The 17,469-nt window shown below is 55.1% G+C and overlaps 1 protein-coding gene across 6 annotated transcripts in view; it reads left to right on the top strand.

The window, feature by feature from the left end:
* Positions 1–16,957, top strand: part of CD6 (CD6 molecule) — a 48,966-nt gene extending 32,009 nt beyond the window's left edge. The window contains exons 2-13 of one of the 6 annotated variants that reach the window (XM_064287992.1): positions 248–316; positions 1,195–1,545; positions 2,176–2,484; positions 3,879–4,181; positions 5,878–5,934; positions 8,866–9,006; positions 9,319–9,417; positions 10,418–10,540; positions 12,269–12,340; positions 12,774–12,971; positions 13,268–13,369; positions 13,934–16,942. In XM_064287992.1, coding sequence (XP_064144062.1) covers positions 248–316; positions 1,195–1,545; positions 2,176–2,484; positions 3,879–4,181; positions 5,878–5,934; positions 8,866–9,006; positions 9,319–9,417; positions 10,418–10,540; positions 12,269–12,340; positions 12,774–12,971; positions 13,268–13,369; positions 13,934–13,998 — 1,889 coding nt within the window. In that variant the 3' untranslated portion in view covers positions 13,999–16,942. Of the gene's footprint in view, positions 1–247; positions 317–1,194; positions 1,546–2,175; positions 2,485–3,878; positions 4,182–5,877; positions 5,935–8,865; positions 9,007–9,318; positions 9,418–10,417; positions 10,541–12,268; positions 12,341–12,773; positions 12,972–13,240; positions 13,370–13,933 lie in introns of all 6 variants that reach the window. The other 5 variants (XM_023559701.2, XM_064287996.1, XM_064287993.1 and 2 more) reach the window with 5 other exon arrangements.
* The last annotated feature ends 512 nt before the right edge of the window (positions 16,958–17,469 follow it).

Here is a 17,469-nt window from a genome sequence, read left to right as displayed (position 1 = left end):
TCCCTCCCCGATCTATTCTGTTTCCTGAGGATGTGCAAGCAGTTGGCAGAAGTGGAGGATGCGGCAACTCCAAAGTTGGAGAATTTTCCCTACTCTGAAAAGAGGCAAATGCATCCAAGGCCCAAGATCTTGTCTTTCTAAAGGCCCCTTAAAGCCACAGCAGGCTCCAGGAAGTGCCCCTGCCATGGTGGCGGCTCTGTGCCCTCCGATGCCTGAGCTCACTTAGGCTGCTGCTGGTTAATTTCAGGTCCTTCGTCTCCAGCCCCGTCCAGCCAGCTCAACACCAGTAGAGCCGAGATCAAGCCCTTGGAGCCAGGTAAGGAAGCCACCATTCTGGGGGTCCACAGTCAGCTCTCTGAGATCAAGTAGGTGGTCACCCAGGGTGGGGAAAGGGAAATAGACTTTCAGGGTCCCAAGGAGGCTCCCTGACTTCAGACGCTTCTCCTTCCTGGCACAGTGCCTGAACTTCCACCATTAGATTCACTCTGAGATCTTAGAATTACCGTCTTTGAGAGGCCTCTGATAAAAAGACACAAACTCCTGGGCAAGGTATTCAGAGAACACTTTAAGGGGGTTAGTTGAGGACAAACTAAAGAGCTATTTGTGGGAGGGGTGGGATTCACTAGGTGGGTCCTTTAGTTACAGGTATTTAATAAGCACTGACTCTGTGCAAAGTTTTTGTTCAAAAATGGCAGGTGGTTCCCAAAAGTGGGGCTCTGGGGGAAGCGAGGACCACTATCAGCTGAAACTATCCATCTTCTACCTGGTCCCTAACCCCAGAGTCTTTCATGAACATTCTCCAGGACTTCTGGGTCACCTCTATGCAGTGCCCTCAGGGGAAGTGGGGCACGCTCTGTGCCACCCATTATGCCAGGGCTCCCAAACCCAGAACTCTACTCTGAGCAAGGGTCCCCCTGGAGGCAGGGGCAGAGGAGGGTTTGTGAGGACTGTGACCCCAGGCCTAAGCCATCTTAACCTCCAGGACCACCTCAGAGCCCCACCTTCTCCTGACTCCAGGGAGAGCCAGAGGGTCAGTCCTCAAAGAGGGCTTAGAGATGAGCCAGCCCAGCCCCACTTTGTAGACAGGAAGGCTGAGGTCCAAAGGCAGGTCGGGTGTAGTTCAAGGTGACCCAGCGGCTTGGTGGGGCAAAGTCGGAGTCCTCCGAGGCCTCAGCCAGTGTCTGGCGCTTGCAGGGGAGCAGCTGGGAGTGCGCCTGGTGAACGGGAGCAGCCGCTGCGGCGGGACAGTGGAGGTCCGGCTCGGGGAGGCCTGGGAGCCCGCGTGCGGGGCGCTGTGGGGCGGCCATGCCGCCGAGGCCGTGTGCCGCGCGCTGGGCTGCGGCGGGGCGCAGGCGGGGGTCCAGGCCGTCCAGCCCACCTGGAAGCCGCCGCCCGGGTCCCCGGCGGGGAATGCTAGCGGCCCCCCGAACGCCACCCAGGCCTCGGCGCCCGCCATCGTGTGCCTCAGCGCTGAGTGGCAGTTCTGCGAAGTGGTGGAACACGCGTGCAGCAGAGACGGGACAGCGGCCCAGGTCACCTGTGCAGGTACAAGCGGACTGCCCCGCGGGCCAGCCCTCCGGCCCCTGCCTGCCCCACCCCCCCAGGTCTTCAACCACTGCCCCTCACACCTGTCCCCAGCCCGGGTCACTGGACCCGAGCCTCACTCTCCGACCTCCAGTTCCCCGTCCACCAAAAGCAAACACCACTGGTTCCCACCCCGGGGGGACCGCAGCATCAGATCTCCCATTTGCTCGGGTATGACCCTCAGATCCGCGCCTGCCCCGCCCCCCCCCCCGCCCCGACTAGATCCCCAGATGCGCCCACTTTATCCCCACCTTGATCCCTTGGGTCTCCAACCCTAACTGGCTCTCTAGCTCACTCACGGTCTTCCCACCTACCTCTATCACCGCCCCTTCCCTCACTTACATAAATATGCCAGGTTTCCAGGGGCCCCAAGCACTGACTGTCCTTCCCCTACCCCCAAACCTGGTCTCCAGGCCCCGCCCGACATGGTCTCCAGTCCTGCCCCTCTCTCTGGGTCCACAGCCCCACCCACAACCTGCCCAGTCCCAATCACCCCTCTTCTGCAGCCCACCGCTCCCCTGCCTCCCTGCCTCCCCCTGCGCCTCCATCCACAAAACCCTTCCCCTTGGGGCACCCCACGCCCACCCCCAGAGAATCGTGCACTGCGGCTGGAGGACGGTGGCAGGTGCGCGGGCCGCGTGGAAATGCTGGAGTACGGAGAGTGGGGCTCGGTGTGCGACGACACGTGGGACCTAGAGGACGCCCACGTGGTGTGCCGGCAACTGGGATGCGGCTGGGCTATCCAGGCCCTCCCCGGCTTGCACTTCGCCCCTGGCCAAGGGCCCATCCACCGGGACCAGGTGAACTGCTCCGGGGCCGAGGCCTACCTGTGGGACTGCCCCGGGCTGCCGGGAGACCGCTACTGCGGCCACAAAGAGGACGCGGGTGTGGTGTGCTCAGGTCAGTGGACAGCATGGCTGAACCGTGGTCATCCGCGAACACTTACTAAGGGCCTACTAGGCGCCAGGCCTGGAGTTTAGTGCTGGGGGGATGGACACAGGCCTTGGGAGCAACCATCTGGAGGGGAGAGGAGACTAGAGCAAAAATAACTCAAGGTACCAAAAACAAACAAACAAACCCATTGCCAGTGAGTCAATTCCAACTCTTAGCGACCCTATAGGTCAGAGTAGAACTGCCCCACAGAGTTCCCAAGGAGCACCTGGTGGACTTAAAGGGCTGACTTTTTGGTTAGCAGTCGTAGGTAGCACTTAACCACTAAGCCACCAAAGTTTCTGTTTCCAGGGCAGAAAGAGGTAAATGGCCTAAAGCAGAGGCGTAGTGGGTGGGGGGCGCCCCACGCAAGTCCAGGGGGGCTCCAGACAGGCTCAGGATGATACGCCAGAGGCGCTACATACTTGAAAGGCGCCTGACTGAGGCAGCTGAACAAGAAAGGGGGGAAGGCATTTCTGCTGACTCGGAGCTAGCCATGGCCATACATCTTGAAATTGGGGGGGGGGGTGGGAGCGAAATTTAGAGGTTGCCCCTGGGTGCTGTTACCCTCACTATGCCGCTGTCTGAGAGGGGGTCAGGTCAAGTGTAGAGGCAGTAGGCACTTCAGAGGGGAGGGGTAAGTCCCATTCCACTCCCTGGAAGAAGTGACATTCCAAGTGAAACTCTTCCTCAGAGGGGGTTTGTCACGTGGTTCAGAGCACAGCCTACTGGAGGCAGCCAGGACAGTGAGGAGGCTGTGGGGCCATCCAGAGGAGAGGCCATGAGGCCCTGCCCAGCCCAGTGCTTGTCCTCACTGTGCTCGGGAATCCCTGGGGCTCTTATTAAAACACAGATTCTGAGTCAGTAGGTCTGGGGCAAGGCTTGGGATTCTACACATCTAACAAGATGCTGTTGCTGCGGGTCCGGGGACCACACTTTGTGTAGTGAGGACCTGGGATATGGTGAAGGAGCCCTGGTGGCATAGTGGTTAAACACTCGGCTGTGAACTGAAGGTGGGTGGTTCAAACCCACCAGCAGCTCTGTGAGAGAAAAGACCTGGCAATCTGCTCCAGTAAAAATTGCAGCCTAGCAAACCCTACTGGACAGTCCTATTCTGTCCTATAGGGTCACTATGAATCGGATTCCGCTGTACTGCACTCCACAAGAACAACAGGGAACTTACGCAGCAGGGTCATGGCAGACAGGAAAGGCAAGAGGGAGATGTGAATGCGAGAGGGAGAACAATGCACAGGAGCGAGAGGCCGCCTAGCTGTGGGGGCCTGCGTATATGGGTCTGGGCTGGGGTCTGGTCTTGACCCAAAGAATCCTGATCTGCTCTCCCTCCCCCACAACTCCCGCTGCAGAGCACCAGTCCTGGCGTCTGACTGGGGGCGCTGACCCCTGCGAGGGGCAGGTGGAGGTCCACTTCCGTGGGGCCTGGAACACGGTGTGTGACAGTGAGTGGTACGCGCCGGAGGCCAAAGTGCTCTGCCGGACCTTGGGCTGTGGGACCCTGGACAGAGTGCCCAAGGGCCTGCCCCACTCCCTGTCAGGCCTGATGTACTACTCGTGCACAGGAGAGGAGTCCACCCTCTCCAGCTGCTCCTGGCGCTTCAACAACTCCAATCTCTGCAGCCAGTCAATGGCAGCCAGGGTCATCTGCTCAGGTATCGCCCTCTCCCACCCCCACCCCCTACTTAGATCAGGAATTCCACTGAGATCCATGGTCTAAGAACTTGCAGCCCAAGGACCAGGGCTTGGACTAGATTGGGAAGGGCAAATACTGGCATAAGAGGCACCATGGACATTACCGTGCCCAGGCAGACATGACTAATTGATCAGGGCACTGTTTTCCACACATCCTTAACTCGGCCCTAGAATCGTGAATTATATGCTAAATGGGGATGGTGGTAGTTCAGTGGTAGAATGTTCACCTTCCATGCGGGTGATCTGGGTTCAATTCCCAGCCAGTGGACCTCACGTACAGCCACCATCCGTCTGTCGGTAGAGGATTACGTGTTGCTGTAACGCTGAACAGGCTCCAGTGGAGCCTCCAGACTAAGATGGACTAGGAAGGAGGGTCTGGTGAACCACTTCCAAAAATCAGCTAATGAAAACCTTATTGATTACAACAGTCCGGTCCACAGTTGATCACGGGGTTGGTGCAGGACCAGGCAACATTTTGCTCTGTTGTGCATGGGGTCGCCGTGAGACAGGGCTGACACGATGGTGGCAACAACGTTACATTAAGCAGTGGTTCCTGCTGACCGAAATTGGCTTAGGAGATGAAACCATTGCCATCCCCAGGCTGGTGATTATAGGAAGTTAAAATATAATATTAAAGATAATACTAAAAGGTATTACTATTAATATCAGCTACCATCTGTAGAGCCCCAACCGTGTACCAGGCAATGCCAAGCACTCAGCACGTCTCATTCCAGCTAAGCCTCACATCCACTCTGTGACATGCATTCTGCCGTATTGTGGTGTGGTTATAAGTCACACCAGTATTTTATGGACCATGAGCAAAGAACAACAACAACAAAAAAGCTGCCAGAACAAACTCTTGACACGCCATCAATTACAACACTCATCCTGATTTCAGAAGGCTAAAAGGTGAAAAATTGAGAGTTAGACCTGAAGAAACACAGAGTTAGCAGCCCTATGGAGTTTAGACACCTGTTATGAATTCCAGCTGTGCCACTTATTAGGTGGGGGGCTGTGGACAGCCCCTCAACCTCCCCGGGCTTCAGTCTCCTGAATGGGAGGATGCTGATACCAAACCCTTCACAGGGCTGCTGGGAAATCAGATATTACACGCCATGGGACTCTGTAAGCTCCCTCCCTTACCTGTCAGATGGGAGTGCTGATTATGATAATGGTGATAACCTCCTGAGACTAGTGTGAAGAACAAACAGCAGGCTGAATGGAAAAGGAATGTGTGCTGTGTAGCAAATTATACAAACCAGTTGGAGTCCCTTCCAACTCATGGAGAACCCACGTGTGTTAGAGTAGAACTGTGCTCCATAGGGCTTTCATTGGCTGGTTTTTCAGAAGTAGATTGCCAGGCCTTTCTTCTGAAGTGCCTCTGGGTGGACTTGAACTGCCAAACTGTTGGTTAACAGCCAAGTGTTAACTGTTTGCACCATCCAGGGACCCCATTAGCCCCTTTAGTTTAACCAAAGAACCTTCCCAGTATTGAACTGTGGGGGCGGGCAGCAGGCATTTCTTTAGCCATGTGCCCCAGATGGGTACTTACCCCCCAGTTCCAGGACACCTGTCTGTCTTGTTCACTTTCTAGGCCTGGCACACAGTAGTTGCTTATAAATATGTGTTGTGTTAACGAGCAGTGCTTTCTGACAGGTTCGCACAATCGATCCTCTCCTGAAGCTCCTACTAGCCTTCGGCCGGTCACTGTAGGTGAGTGTCACTCGCTGCAGAGCCTCTCAGGATGTGTGTGTGTGCCCAGGAGGGGCCTGCTGGTTTGTCCCCCAACACTCGCCTCCAGCCAGTGGACTTGCCTTGAGGGGTGCTGGCGCTCTTCCCCACCCCCACATCAGCCCCACAGCTCACGGAATCCCAATCTCTTGTGGCCTGGAACCCACTTCCCCAAGTTCTCGTGAGCTCCCGTAGGGCAGGAGGATAGAACCGAAGCTGTTCTGACCGGTAGGTCTGATACCACCTCCAGCTGGGGGTGATCCTGGTCCAGCAGGTGGTGGGAGCCTGTGGGCAACAGCGAGTGTGATTAGAATGGTCCAGGCACTGGGCCAGGCTCTATAGCCGTTGCTCCCCAATCCTTTAATCCTCCCAGCAGCCCCAGGGGAAGGCATCACAGTAACCCTTCTATTCACAATAAATTCACAATAAACCTCACACAGAGGAGGAGGCTTGCTGGAGGGTGAGGTAGCACCGGCAGTGGCAGGCTGGAGCCCCATCCCAGGCTCTGAGCTCCACATCATGTTGGCCCATCCATCCTCCAGCTGTGTGCAGTGGGGCCGGTATCGAGAAGACTCACTGGGTTCAAATCCCAGCTCTGCCACTTGATAGCTGTGCAATGTTGGGTGTTTCTTAACCTCGCCGAACCTCAGTCCCTAAAATGGGGATGAGAACCCTGTACTACTCTCCTAGGGTAATTGTGAAGCTTCCATGAGTTAGTTATTTTTTTAATTGTGGGAAATGTAAGTGTAACAACCCAGTAAAAACCCAGTGCCATGCAGTCAATTCCAACTCATAGCGACCCTACAGGACAGAGTAGAATTGCCCCATAGAGTTTCCAAGGAGCGCCTGGTGGATTTGAACTGCTGACCCTACATGTAACAAAGCATTTGACATTTCAAAAATCTTTATGCCTACAGCTCATTGACATTCATTATATTTTCATGGTGCCCAATCATCACCCTTATCCGTCCCTAAATTATACTATCACCCTTAACAGAAGCTTAAGGAGCCCTGGTGGCACAGTGGTTAAATCACTCAACTACTAACCAAAAGGTCTGTTGTTTGAACCCACCAGCCGCTCTGAGGGAGAAAGATGTGGCAGCCTGCTTCCATCAAGATTTATAACCTTGGAAACCCTATGGGGCAGTTCTGCTCTGTCTTGCAGGGCGGCTGTGAGTCAGAATCACTCGAGGACAGCAGGGATTAACAGAAGCTTAGTGTCTCCTAAGCATGGAGAATGAGTTAATTTTTATAAAGGGCTTAGACCAGTGCCTAATATGCAATGAGCACTATCTGAGGGTCAGTTATTCTTGTGATTTAGCCCAGGCACAGGGCCCCTGGTCCCTCCCCCAGTTCCTGAGGTCACCTTGGAAGGCCTGGGAATAATCCTTCAGCACCCCAGATTCATGGAGCTGTATGCCCTTCCCCTGCCTTCTGGTTGTCTCCACCTTCTCTCAGACACCCTTCAGAGGAGGGTTGGCGGGGGCCCGAGGAGAGAGTGGGGACACCAAGTCCTGGCAGAGGCCCTGGCACAGGGTGAGGGCGTGGAGAGGGGATGGAATGCTGGGAGCCAGAGCAGGCTGTGGGTGAGCTCCTGCCGGCCCCCTGCCTGACACCACCCCCACACAAGCGTACCCACCCGCACCCCCTCATACACTCCCTGAGGTCAGGGCAGGGAGCCCTGAGGCTTCATAGGAGCAAAAAGAGACCCTACTCCAGGGACCTAGGGAGTCCCAGCCCCAGCCCATCAATCCTTCCCTCAGCCCAGCCCTCTGGGCCCCTAAAGCCCAGCCGACACCTACTTTCTGCAGCTAAATCCACGTGCTCAACCAGCCCTTTGTGGACGGAAAGGGGAGGGAGGAAAGCGAGGTCAGGGAGAAGGTAGTCTCCGGGGCAAGCAGGCACTGCTCCCACCCCCTCACCCCATTCCTCCCCCCAGCCTGGGGGCCAGGATGATCTCATCCCCCGACTCCCCACAACACTGTCACTACCCTTCAAACTAAGCAGGAGACAGCCTCCTTCTGTTCTTGTGCTTCCGATCCTTTTAAACAGAATTGAGGCTGAGAGGAAGCCCTGGTGGCACAGTGGTTAAGATCATGGCTGCCAACCAAAAGGTCAGCAGTTCGAATCCACCAGCTGCTCCTTGGAACCCCTATGCGGCAGTTCTACTCTGTCCTGTAGGGTCGTTATGAATCTGAATCGACTCCACTGGCAATGGGTTTTTTGGTTTGGGGCCAAGGTGGGGAGGGGAAGGCAGGAAGACAGCAGAGCAGGGAAGGATCAGTCCAAGGCACAGAGATGGGATCTGGCTCTCCTGATGGTCTCTTCCCTGTTGAGTGTGGCCTTCTCTGGAAAGCCAGCCTTGATCCTGCTCCATAGGGAACTAGTGGCCCTCGCTGTGTCTCCTGCCTCTGAGGTCCCTCTCTATACCTCCATCACAGCAGGCATCTCCCCATATTAGATTGGGTCTGCTTGTCGGCACCCTCCCCTGCAATTAGATACAGCCCCAAAAGGCCTGTGAGTATGTTGTCATATTTTTATCCCTAGTCTGAGCCTAGTGCCAGGCACACAGTGGGCTCTCAGCAATTGCCTGTTGAACACAGACGCCATGGTACATAAAATGATGGTACTGGAGGGCAGGAGAGGAGAGCCATCCCTGTGGGCTGGTGGCCAGGGGAATGTTTCAGGCAATAAATTCAGTCAATGACTTGTTCATTCAATATGCATTTATTGAGCACCAACTATATACTAGGCTCCTGAAAGTAGATGGCAAAGATTGACAAAAGGAAGGGAAGAGGAAGATGGGTGAAAAGAGGAAATGAGTCCACTGCAGAGGGGATGGAACAGCCAGGAGAAGGGTGAAAAGTCTGTGACCATTCTGCTTTCTCCCTGAATTGGGGTTCTACCTTCCAGAATCTTCTGTGACAGTGATAACAGAGGACAAGGAATCTCAGGAGCTGAAACTGCTTATCCCCTGCATCATTCTGGGAGCCCTCCTCCTCGGCTCATTCATTTTCATAGTCTTCCTCCTCTTGAAAGTTAAAGGAAAATACGGTAGGTGCAGAGTCCTGGGAACCAGGGGCAGGCCCAGGGACAGGAAGAAGGAGGCCTGTGATGTGGCTGTCCCAGAGGACTACGAGGGTTCCTGGGACAGCAATGAGCCTACCCAGCACTGGCCCCAGGGAGTATCTCCTGTTGGGAAGGATTCTCCCAGCATGCCCCGCAGAGGTGGATCCATCAGAGAGGAACAGTGCGGAGGGTGGGGTGAGGAGGGAGGGGTTTCAGTGAGAACAGAACCAGGTAGACCGGGAGAAGGCATAAAAGGACTTGTAATGACTTGTAGACCCCCTACCTCCCCGCCCTCAGCCTTCCCTGTTACAGTGAACCACCAGCACCTCCCCACCACTACCCCAGCAGGGATCAATAGCTACCAAGAGGTCTCCATCGCCATCCCCAAAGAGGAAGGTAGGATGTCACCCAGCCTGGAGGTGGGGAGGACTGGGGAAGACAGGAAGGTATACTTTCTGGAGGGTCAGTGCTGCTCGAATCAGAACGGTGTCCCAGCTGGAGATGAGACCTGGGCCGGCCCGCTAAGAGCTGTGGGACCATGAGCAGGCCCAGCCCCTTCTGTAGGCCTTGATAACCCTTCCAGTTCAGTCATCCTGGACTCAAGGCTTTCCAGTTCTCAACCGATGTTAGGCCAAGGGCATTTTTCATCTTGGTTCTCAGAGAAGAGTACTCCCTATGCTAACTGACTTATTGGTTTTCAACGGACCATTCAACCAGCCTTGCCGGCAGGGCCCCATTAAAGATTTGCCTGGAAAATAATTCTATTTCATGTTTTCTAAATGAAAAAAAATTAATAGGTATCTAAATTTATATCTCTTGAAGTTCTTGCATAGCCAGTCAAGTTTAATCACAATGCATTATACATCTATTAAGTCAATTTTATTCAGAAGGTTCAGTGGCATGAAACCCAAGACAAAACTCAGGCAAATATAAAAACTCTGCACGCAGTATCCATACATTTGGGAAAAGAGTATAAACACAGCACTAGGCACAAGGCACTTGCTTCCTGGAGCACACAGTATAGAGGTTAAGAGCCAGACTGCCTGCTTCTCTGGGCAAAATGGTTAACCTCTCTGTGCCTCAATTTCCTCACCTGTACAATGGGAGTAATAGTGTACCTGCACCACAGAGTGATTATGAGGATGGAACGAGATGATATTTGTAAATTCTCGAATAGTGCCTAGCATGTAGTGAGTGCTATGTGTTTGTTAAACAGATAACTGTATAGTGGATTCCCCATATTTGAGGTGGGGTGGGGTGAGGGGCTCGGGAAATCCAGGCTAGATGGTGCTCTCCCTGCCTTTCTGCCTCCTTCCTGCCATCCGTGCTTTGTGTTACCCCTCCTTGTCCTTTCTGCCTACCATTTTGCCATGCCCCGACTCTGCTCTCTCCCCAGTTCCCAAGCTGCCCATCCAGGTCCGGGCCCCGCCCCCCGAGGACTCTGACTCCGGCTCCGACTCGGACTACGAGCACTATGACTTCAGTGCCCAGCCTCCTGTGGCCCTGACCACCTTCTACAGTGAGTGCCTGGGCCAGCTCCCAAAGGCCCACCACCTGTCCCAGGGCCAGGGAACCTTCAGTGGGTTCTGCCTGGTGACTCCTCCGTGACATGGGTGGAGCCCACTTGTTTTCCATTGGATTGACTGTAAATGGTCCTGCACTGAAGTTTCAAAGTGCTTTGTGACCCTGGCCCGAGTGTTCTGAGAGGCGGCTCCATTGGCTCAATGTCCCCTCCACCTTTCCACTCTGACCTTCTCTCCCATGTTTGTCTCTGGCCATGCAGAGTCTTAAGACCACACCCAGCCCCTCAGTATTCACCTGAGTGGCTGCATCTGTATGCACCCAGGGGAAGGACACAGTTCTGGTGGTTTCTTGCTCGTTCGTATGCCTTCAGTGCCCCCTCCTGCCCTGCCCAACCCCATCTTTGCCCTCCCCTCACCCTCTCCACTGTTACCCCAGCTCTCACCTGTTACCTGGCTTTTCCAGCTCCTCTCGCTGCTGCTGGGAGGCAGGAAGAGGAAGGATAGTGCTTAAGGCTGAGCCCAACAATGCTGGGAGGTTGGACCAGACCAGAGACTCCCAGTCTTCTTGTGAATCACTCGGGAGTGTGCCAAAAATTCCGATTCCTGAGCCCCAGTCTGCACCTCCTATATAACTTAGGATGAGTTTGGCTGTGTGACAGAGACCTCCAATGACCTGAGAAGCTGACAGGGGCCCAGGCTCCTTCTTTCTTGCTGCTCTGCAATCCCTAAGATGTTGCCCTCATCCTCACGCTCCAGAAAGGCTCACCACCATGTCCCCATCCCACCCAGTGGGAGGGGCGGGGGTGGGGGGCATGCCTTGCCCCCTAAGGCAGGAGCCCTGAGATGCCCACATCATGTCCACTCACATACTATTGGCAGGACCATAAACACACTAGCTGCACGACAGCTGTGGTCCGGTTAAAGGCCACAGGGTCTCCTACTACAGAAGGAGGGGAGGCTGGATATTGGGGAGCAGCCAGTAAACCAGGGCCTCAAGGGGTGGGATGCAGATGATCCCACCTCTGCCGGTCCAGGGAGCAGCATTTGGCAGCCACCAGAATGAGGTGTTCTCAGGATTCTGAGCCTGAGTGTGTACAGTTCAAAAGACCCTGAGATTCCACAATTTTGTGCCACGGAGACTGAAAACCAGTGGCACCGAGGGTTGACAGGGCTGACTCTAGGATCACAGAGACTCAAATGTTTAAGACTCTCTGAATCTCAGTTTCTCTGACTGAAACTTGGGGTGTTGCAGGGCCTGTGATGCAAAGACCCCAGCCCATCTGTCTTCTTCTCCTGGAAGCTCCTCGAAGGGCAAACTTCTGCCCTCATCTTGCCCAGAGCTGCCAGGGCACTCAGGAGAACCCAGGACTCTTGATATGTTCCCAAGTACCAGGAGGGGCCCTTGACGGGTGGGCTGCCAGGCACATGGTCTCTGGCCACCAGCAGCCTGCCCTGTGCTGGTTTCAAGTAGAGATGGGTCTGCCCCAATATGAGGTTAGGGGTCTGCCTGGACTGAGATGCGAGCCTGGGATCTGGTGGCAACCATCCCTCTGATCCTTCCCTCCGATGGAAGCCACTCTGTATTCCTGGGGGACTGTCCTCTCAGCCCTGTTCAGACTCAGGCACACCCTCCCAGGCCCCAAGGACCCCCAGCCCTCCCCTTCAGACTCCCAGGATGAGGAAGTTGAGGCTTCGCCCTTCGCCATCGCCCCCTCTGTTTGCAGATTCCCAGCGGCACCGGGTCACTGATGAGGAGGTCCAGCGGAGCCGGTTCCAGATGCCCCCCTTGGAAGAAGGTGAGTCAGGCTGGGAAGGGGCAAGGGGGGTGATTAGGTTGCCAGCCCTGCCTCCACACTTAGTAGCTCAGCTCGCTGTGAGAAGCACTGGTAGCAGCCTTTTGCAACAGGTCCTTCTGCACTTGGAGCCCTGGTGGTGTAGAGGTTAAGAGCTCAATTATTATTTTGGTCGGCAGTTTGAATCCACCAGCTGCTCCTTGAAAACCCTATGGGGCACTTCTACTCTGTCCTGTAGGGCCACTATGAGTTGAAATCAACTTGACAGCTGGGTTTGGTTTTCTTTTATTGGTGGTAAGTACTTTCTCAAGTCTAACTTAAAGCCCTCTTGTGGCATTGCTTCTTCTATCCTCACCATTCTCCTACTCTTGGCCCAGGACTTGAAGAGGTCCATGCCTCCAAGTCCCACCTGCCAACTCTGGACGTTGTGTTGCAGATCCCCCCTCCCTGGGACCTCAGCACCACCCAGGGCACGGCAGTAGCTCCAGCACATCTTCCGGGGAGGATTACTGCAACAGCCCCAGCAGCAAGCTGCCTCCTCCATGGAACCCCCAAGTCTTTTCTTCGGAGAGGAACCTCCTCTGGCAGCAGCCCCCTAACTTGGAGCTGGCTGGCTCCCAGCCAATTCTTTCAGGTAAGCTGGGCCCAGGAAGTTCCTGTGTGTCTCCTGGTCTCTCACCCTGTAGTCAACCTGCCTGGAGGGAGCACCAACCTGGGTGCCCCAGGAGTTCCCTGAGCAGGCAGAGCTCTGGATTCTAGTCCCAGATTTGCAGCCACTCCCCTGGACTAGTCTTCTCCCTCCTCTGGGCCTTCGTTTCCTCATTTGCCAAGCAAGGGCTTGGGTTCTCTGAGCTGGGAGGGGCTCCCAGTGTTGGCAGTTGGTGAGTGGCTGTCTCCTGGCAGAGGGTGATGCTCCAGGGTTGCCAGCAGGGCCCGCAGCTGACGACAGCTCCAGCACCTCATCCGGGGAGTGGTACCAGAACTTCCAGCCGCCACCCCAGCCCCCTTCGATGGAGCAGTCTGAGTATCCAGGTGCCAGAGGCTGGGGGTGGGGGTCTTGGGAGGGAGACAGAGAGGGCTGGGGAGTGGATGGCTCGGAGAGCTCTGGATAAGTTGGATATATCATCACAAGGGATGGGAAGGGAAAGACAGGGAAAGGGACTTTTCTTTTTTAAATAACAAAAAGAGAATGTTAGGAGGTGGGAAAATGGGTGTGGATGGAATGAAGAAAGATTCAAAGAGATGGAACTGGCTGCCTTGAGAGGAAGCGAGCTCCCTGTTGGTGGAGGCATTCAAGCAGAATCATCCGATGCCCCCTTGGGGGAGAGTGCTGTAGAAGAGGGGCTCCCAGCAGTCAATCGTTCATCATGTACCCTGTGCCAGTATGGGGCTACAGCCATGAACTGGACAGATGAGGTCTCGGCCCTCACGGCTGACCTTCTAGAGAAGGAGATGGCAGTGTAGGGGATGATAAGATGGTTTCAGACAGGACCGTGGGGGAAGGGATATGTGGACTCAGCCCTGCTCAGCTCTGTTCTGTGGGCAGCAGAGGCAATGGCTGAGCCTGTGGCTGACCTGAGCCTCCTGGTCCTCCAGCAATCCCCAGCCCCGAGCCTGACTCTACTGACGACGACGACTACGATGACATTGGAGCAGCCTAGACCGAGCCCAGCCAGGGCTCCCGGGGTGGCTCCTCAGGCCTCCTGATCTACCCACTACCTCTGCCTCACACCTTTCTCCCACACCACCCCCGGAGGCTCCATCTGGGTCAAGGGGTCTCTCCTGGACAGAAGAAAGGAAGCTCCATGTGCTGGACCCCTCAGTCTCTATCGAACATGACCTCTCTGCATCAAAGAGAGCCTGCTGGGACAGCCCTCCCCTGGCTCCAAAGAGCAGCCCCGAGAAGACCGCTGCTGCCTCCAAGAGGTAGTGAGCTGTCTGTCTAAGAGGTGAAGAAGCAGACTGTGCCCCCTGCCTGCAGGCTGCGTGGAGAGTTGGACAGGATGGCTCCTGAGGCTCCCTCCCAACCTTGGTGTCAGGTTCTTTGATCTGTGAGTCCCAGACAGCTCAGGGCCCAGAGGTAGAGGGGGCAGAAACAGGTCCCTGGCCCTTTGCTGCCTAAGGAAACCCAGTGTTGTCACCAGACAGGTTGACACTGACGGGCAGGGCTGACCCAGGCCCTCGAGGTTGGCTACTGCACCTGGCTTGCCTGGCAGTACCACCTTCCCTGGATGTGCCCCGGTGATAGCCAGCAGGGCAACTGTGTGCCTCCCCCCAGGGGGCTGGAGCCTGAGGCTGGCCCTGCCTCTAGAGACCCTTGGAGCTTACCTGGGAACAGCACTTTTCTGACTGTCCCTGGATGGCTGATCCTTATTCTGAGCTTTCTGTGGTTTACAAGGATGGCCCAGTGCCCTACAGAGCCCAGAGGTGGGGTCCCAGGCCCTGTGGGGGCCAGAGCACAGAGATGTCGGTACTGAGCCCTGAGTTCCCATCATCCCCTTGGCTGGATGGGAGGCTCCCGACGGACACCGTGAATGTGCAGTGTCGTACCCAGAGCTGCAAACATATCCAGGCCCGAGGGCTTGAGGCCAAGTTCTGTTGTCCTGTTCTGAGTATCCTGAGATTAAAGGGAATTGCTGAAAGAAACTGGAGTGTGGAGAGACCAGTCCTTTGCACTGTACTGTATTCACAGGCTTGTAGTGAAGACCATTTGGAGCAGAACACAGACCACACACTTTTCTAATGGTGTGGTCAACAGGCGTTTATTGCCCACAGAACAAACACGACAGGAATGAGGAGAACAGCAAACATCCTCATCAGCCAGGGTTCCCCCGGGTTAGGCTCCCCTCCCAGGTGTGTTGTTTTATGGCATCCATGCACGCCCCACTTTGCGGCGTAGGAGAACTCCGAAGCCTCTCTCTCCGTGGGTTAGTGTACCAACAAGACAGCCATGTCTACGTGCCAAACAGCATGTACAGGAATTGAGTAGGGGAAAGGGGTAATAAAAGGGATAGTAAAAGTAGAAAACCCCCTGTGGGCAATGGACACCATTCATTGCCCCTGTTTAGGGTGGGTAACGATTCTCCTGATAGCCGCTCTAGATTTACTGGTGTCAGGAGCCTTCCCCCTTTGCCCCACTAAGACAGCTTAGCAGAGGTCTGGCTTTCTTCAGAGGGCAATCAGTTCCCCTAAGGCACATGCTTTACTTTGTATCCATTAGTAGCTACTAAGTCCATTAGTAGCTAGGGAGAGGGTGAGAGAGATTATAGCAGGTTTAGCTCTCAAAACCAAACCTGTTGCAGTCCAGTCCATTCCGACTCATAGTTACCCTCAGGATCCTTGAAATCTCACGGAACCCAGGCTGCATGTGTGTGCGTGTGTGCATGTGTGTGTGTCTGTCTGTCTGTGGCACTACTGGATTCTCTCAGCCGCAGATCAGACAAGGATTTGAGAGAAAGTTGTTTATTTGGGAGGTGACCCCAAGGAGCATCAGTGAGGAAGGGAGGAAGAAAGATGGAAGGGAGGAAGAATGTGTACAGGTAGCTAATGAACAGGTTACTATTGTGGGCAGCTGGGGTCAACCCTGCTGGGGACCTGGGAGAGTGTCCAGAACACACCTCAGGTTGTCCTGCACAACCCCTGCCTGCCATTGGCTGAGGGACAGTAACCACCACCCCAGCACTTTCAAACTGTGTGTGTGCTGAGCACGTTCCTGGGTCCAGAGAAAGTTATGGGCAGAAGGTCAGAGGCAAGCCCTGTAGAAAGTCATCTTCCATAGGAACAGTCAGGGAGGAGCACCAACACAACAGGGGCGTGTGTGTGTGTGGGTTTGGGTGTGTGTGTGTGTGTTTGTGTGCTGGGTGGAAGCAATGGCAGGGCAGCCCTATCCATGGAGGTAGGAAGGTTAGGGAGAACTCCAAAGCCTGCTGTAGCTACCTCCAGAGGTAGTGAGCTCCTCAGCCCAGGAGGAGTTCGAGGTGAGGCTGTGGATGGGAGTCCTGCAGAGGAATGTGGGCACGTCCTCCAGCCTCTGTCCACTCAGAGGTGGTGACTGTAGACCAGCTGCCATGGTCAATGCCCGCTGTGCCTATAGGTTGAAGGTGGGCGTCAGGGCTGGGGAGGCTGAGCTGTGGATGCCTGCCCTGTGGGGCTGGGCAGGGCCTGTTTTCCCTTCACCTGTCCCAGAGGTGGAGAGAAAGCAGGCACTCCCCAGGGTAACCGTCACAGGATGTGGTTGTCACTGTGATAGCCCCCCTCGTCGGCCCTCTGAACCTTCCCCATGAATGCCTGGGGGATTCCGAGGGGAGGGGCCCCTGCTGAGGTGGGTAGGGACAGACTTCCAGAGTTTGTGAAAGGTTTTTTTATCAGACAGCCTGGGTTCAAATCTCAGCTCCGCCCTGTCCTGACTGTGTGGCCTTGGGCAAGCCACTTAACATCTCTGAGTTTCTGTTTGCCCATCTGAGTGCATATGCCAGCAGTAAGCACCTCCCAGGGAGCCCTGGTGGTGCAGTGGTTAAACACTTGGCTGCTAACCAAAAGATTGACAGTTTGAACCCGCCAGCCCCTCTGAGGGAGAAAGATGCAGCAGTCTGCTTCCATAAGGATTACAACCTTGGAAGCCCTACGGGACAGTTCTACTCTGTCCTATGGGGTTGCTATGAGTTGAAATCAACTTGATGGCAATCAGTTTTTGGTGTGTTTTTTCTTTTTTTTTTTTAAGCATGCCAGTGCTGGAAGGAGCTTGGAAAACATCTTGCCCACCTCCATGGCTCACTGCTACTTACCCTTCACAGCTCTGCTTGGGCATCACCTCCCCCAGGAAGCTTCCCTGACTGCCTCTCTGCAGCTGGGCTGGGCTCCCCCAATGCAAAACCACCACACTGCACAGCAGGGCACATTGTGGACACACATAACCCACTCGGACTTAAGTGTATCTGCTCAGCAGCAAAAAAGTAAAACGGCAACTGAGCTCACTGTTGCCCCCAGTGCACAAATGCCTGGGAGGGGGAGTGGGAGCCGGGGGCCCTCTGTTCCCTCAGTCGGTTCCAGATACTGAGATGAGCTCACCCTGTGGGCATCTAGCCACACTGGGTGTGATTTAACTGTTAAAGATACATGTTTTTCATACATGG

The sequence above is a fragment of the Loxodonta africana genome, chromosome 7 (genome assembly GCF_030014295.1).
Source record: "Loxodonta africana isolate mLoxAfr1 chromosome 7, mLoxAfr1.hap2, whole genome shotgun sequence".
NCBI lineage: Eukaryota > Metazoa > Chordata > Mammalia > Proboscidea > Elephantidae > Loxodonta > Loxodonta africana.
This window is presented reverse-complemented; position numbering and strand designations above follow the sequence as displayed.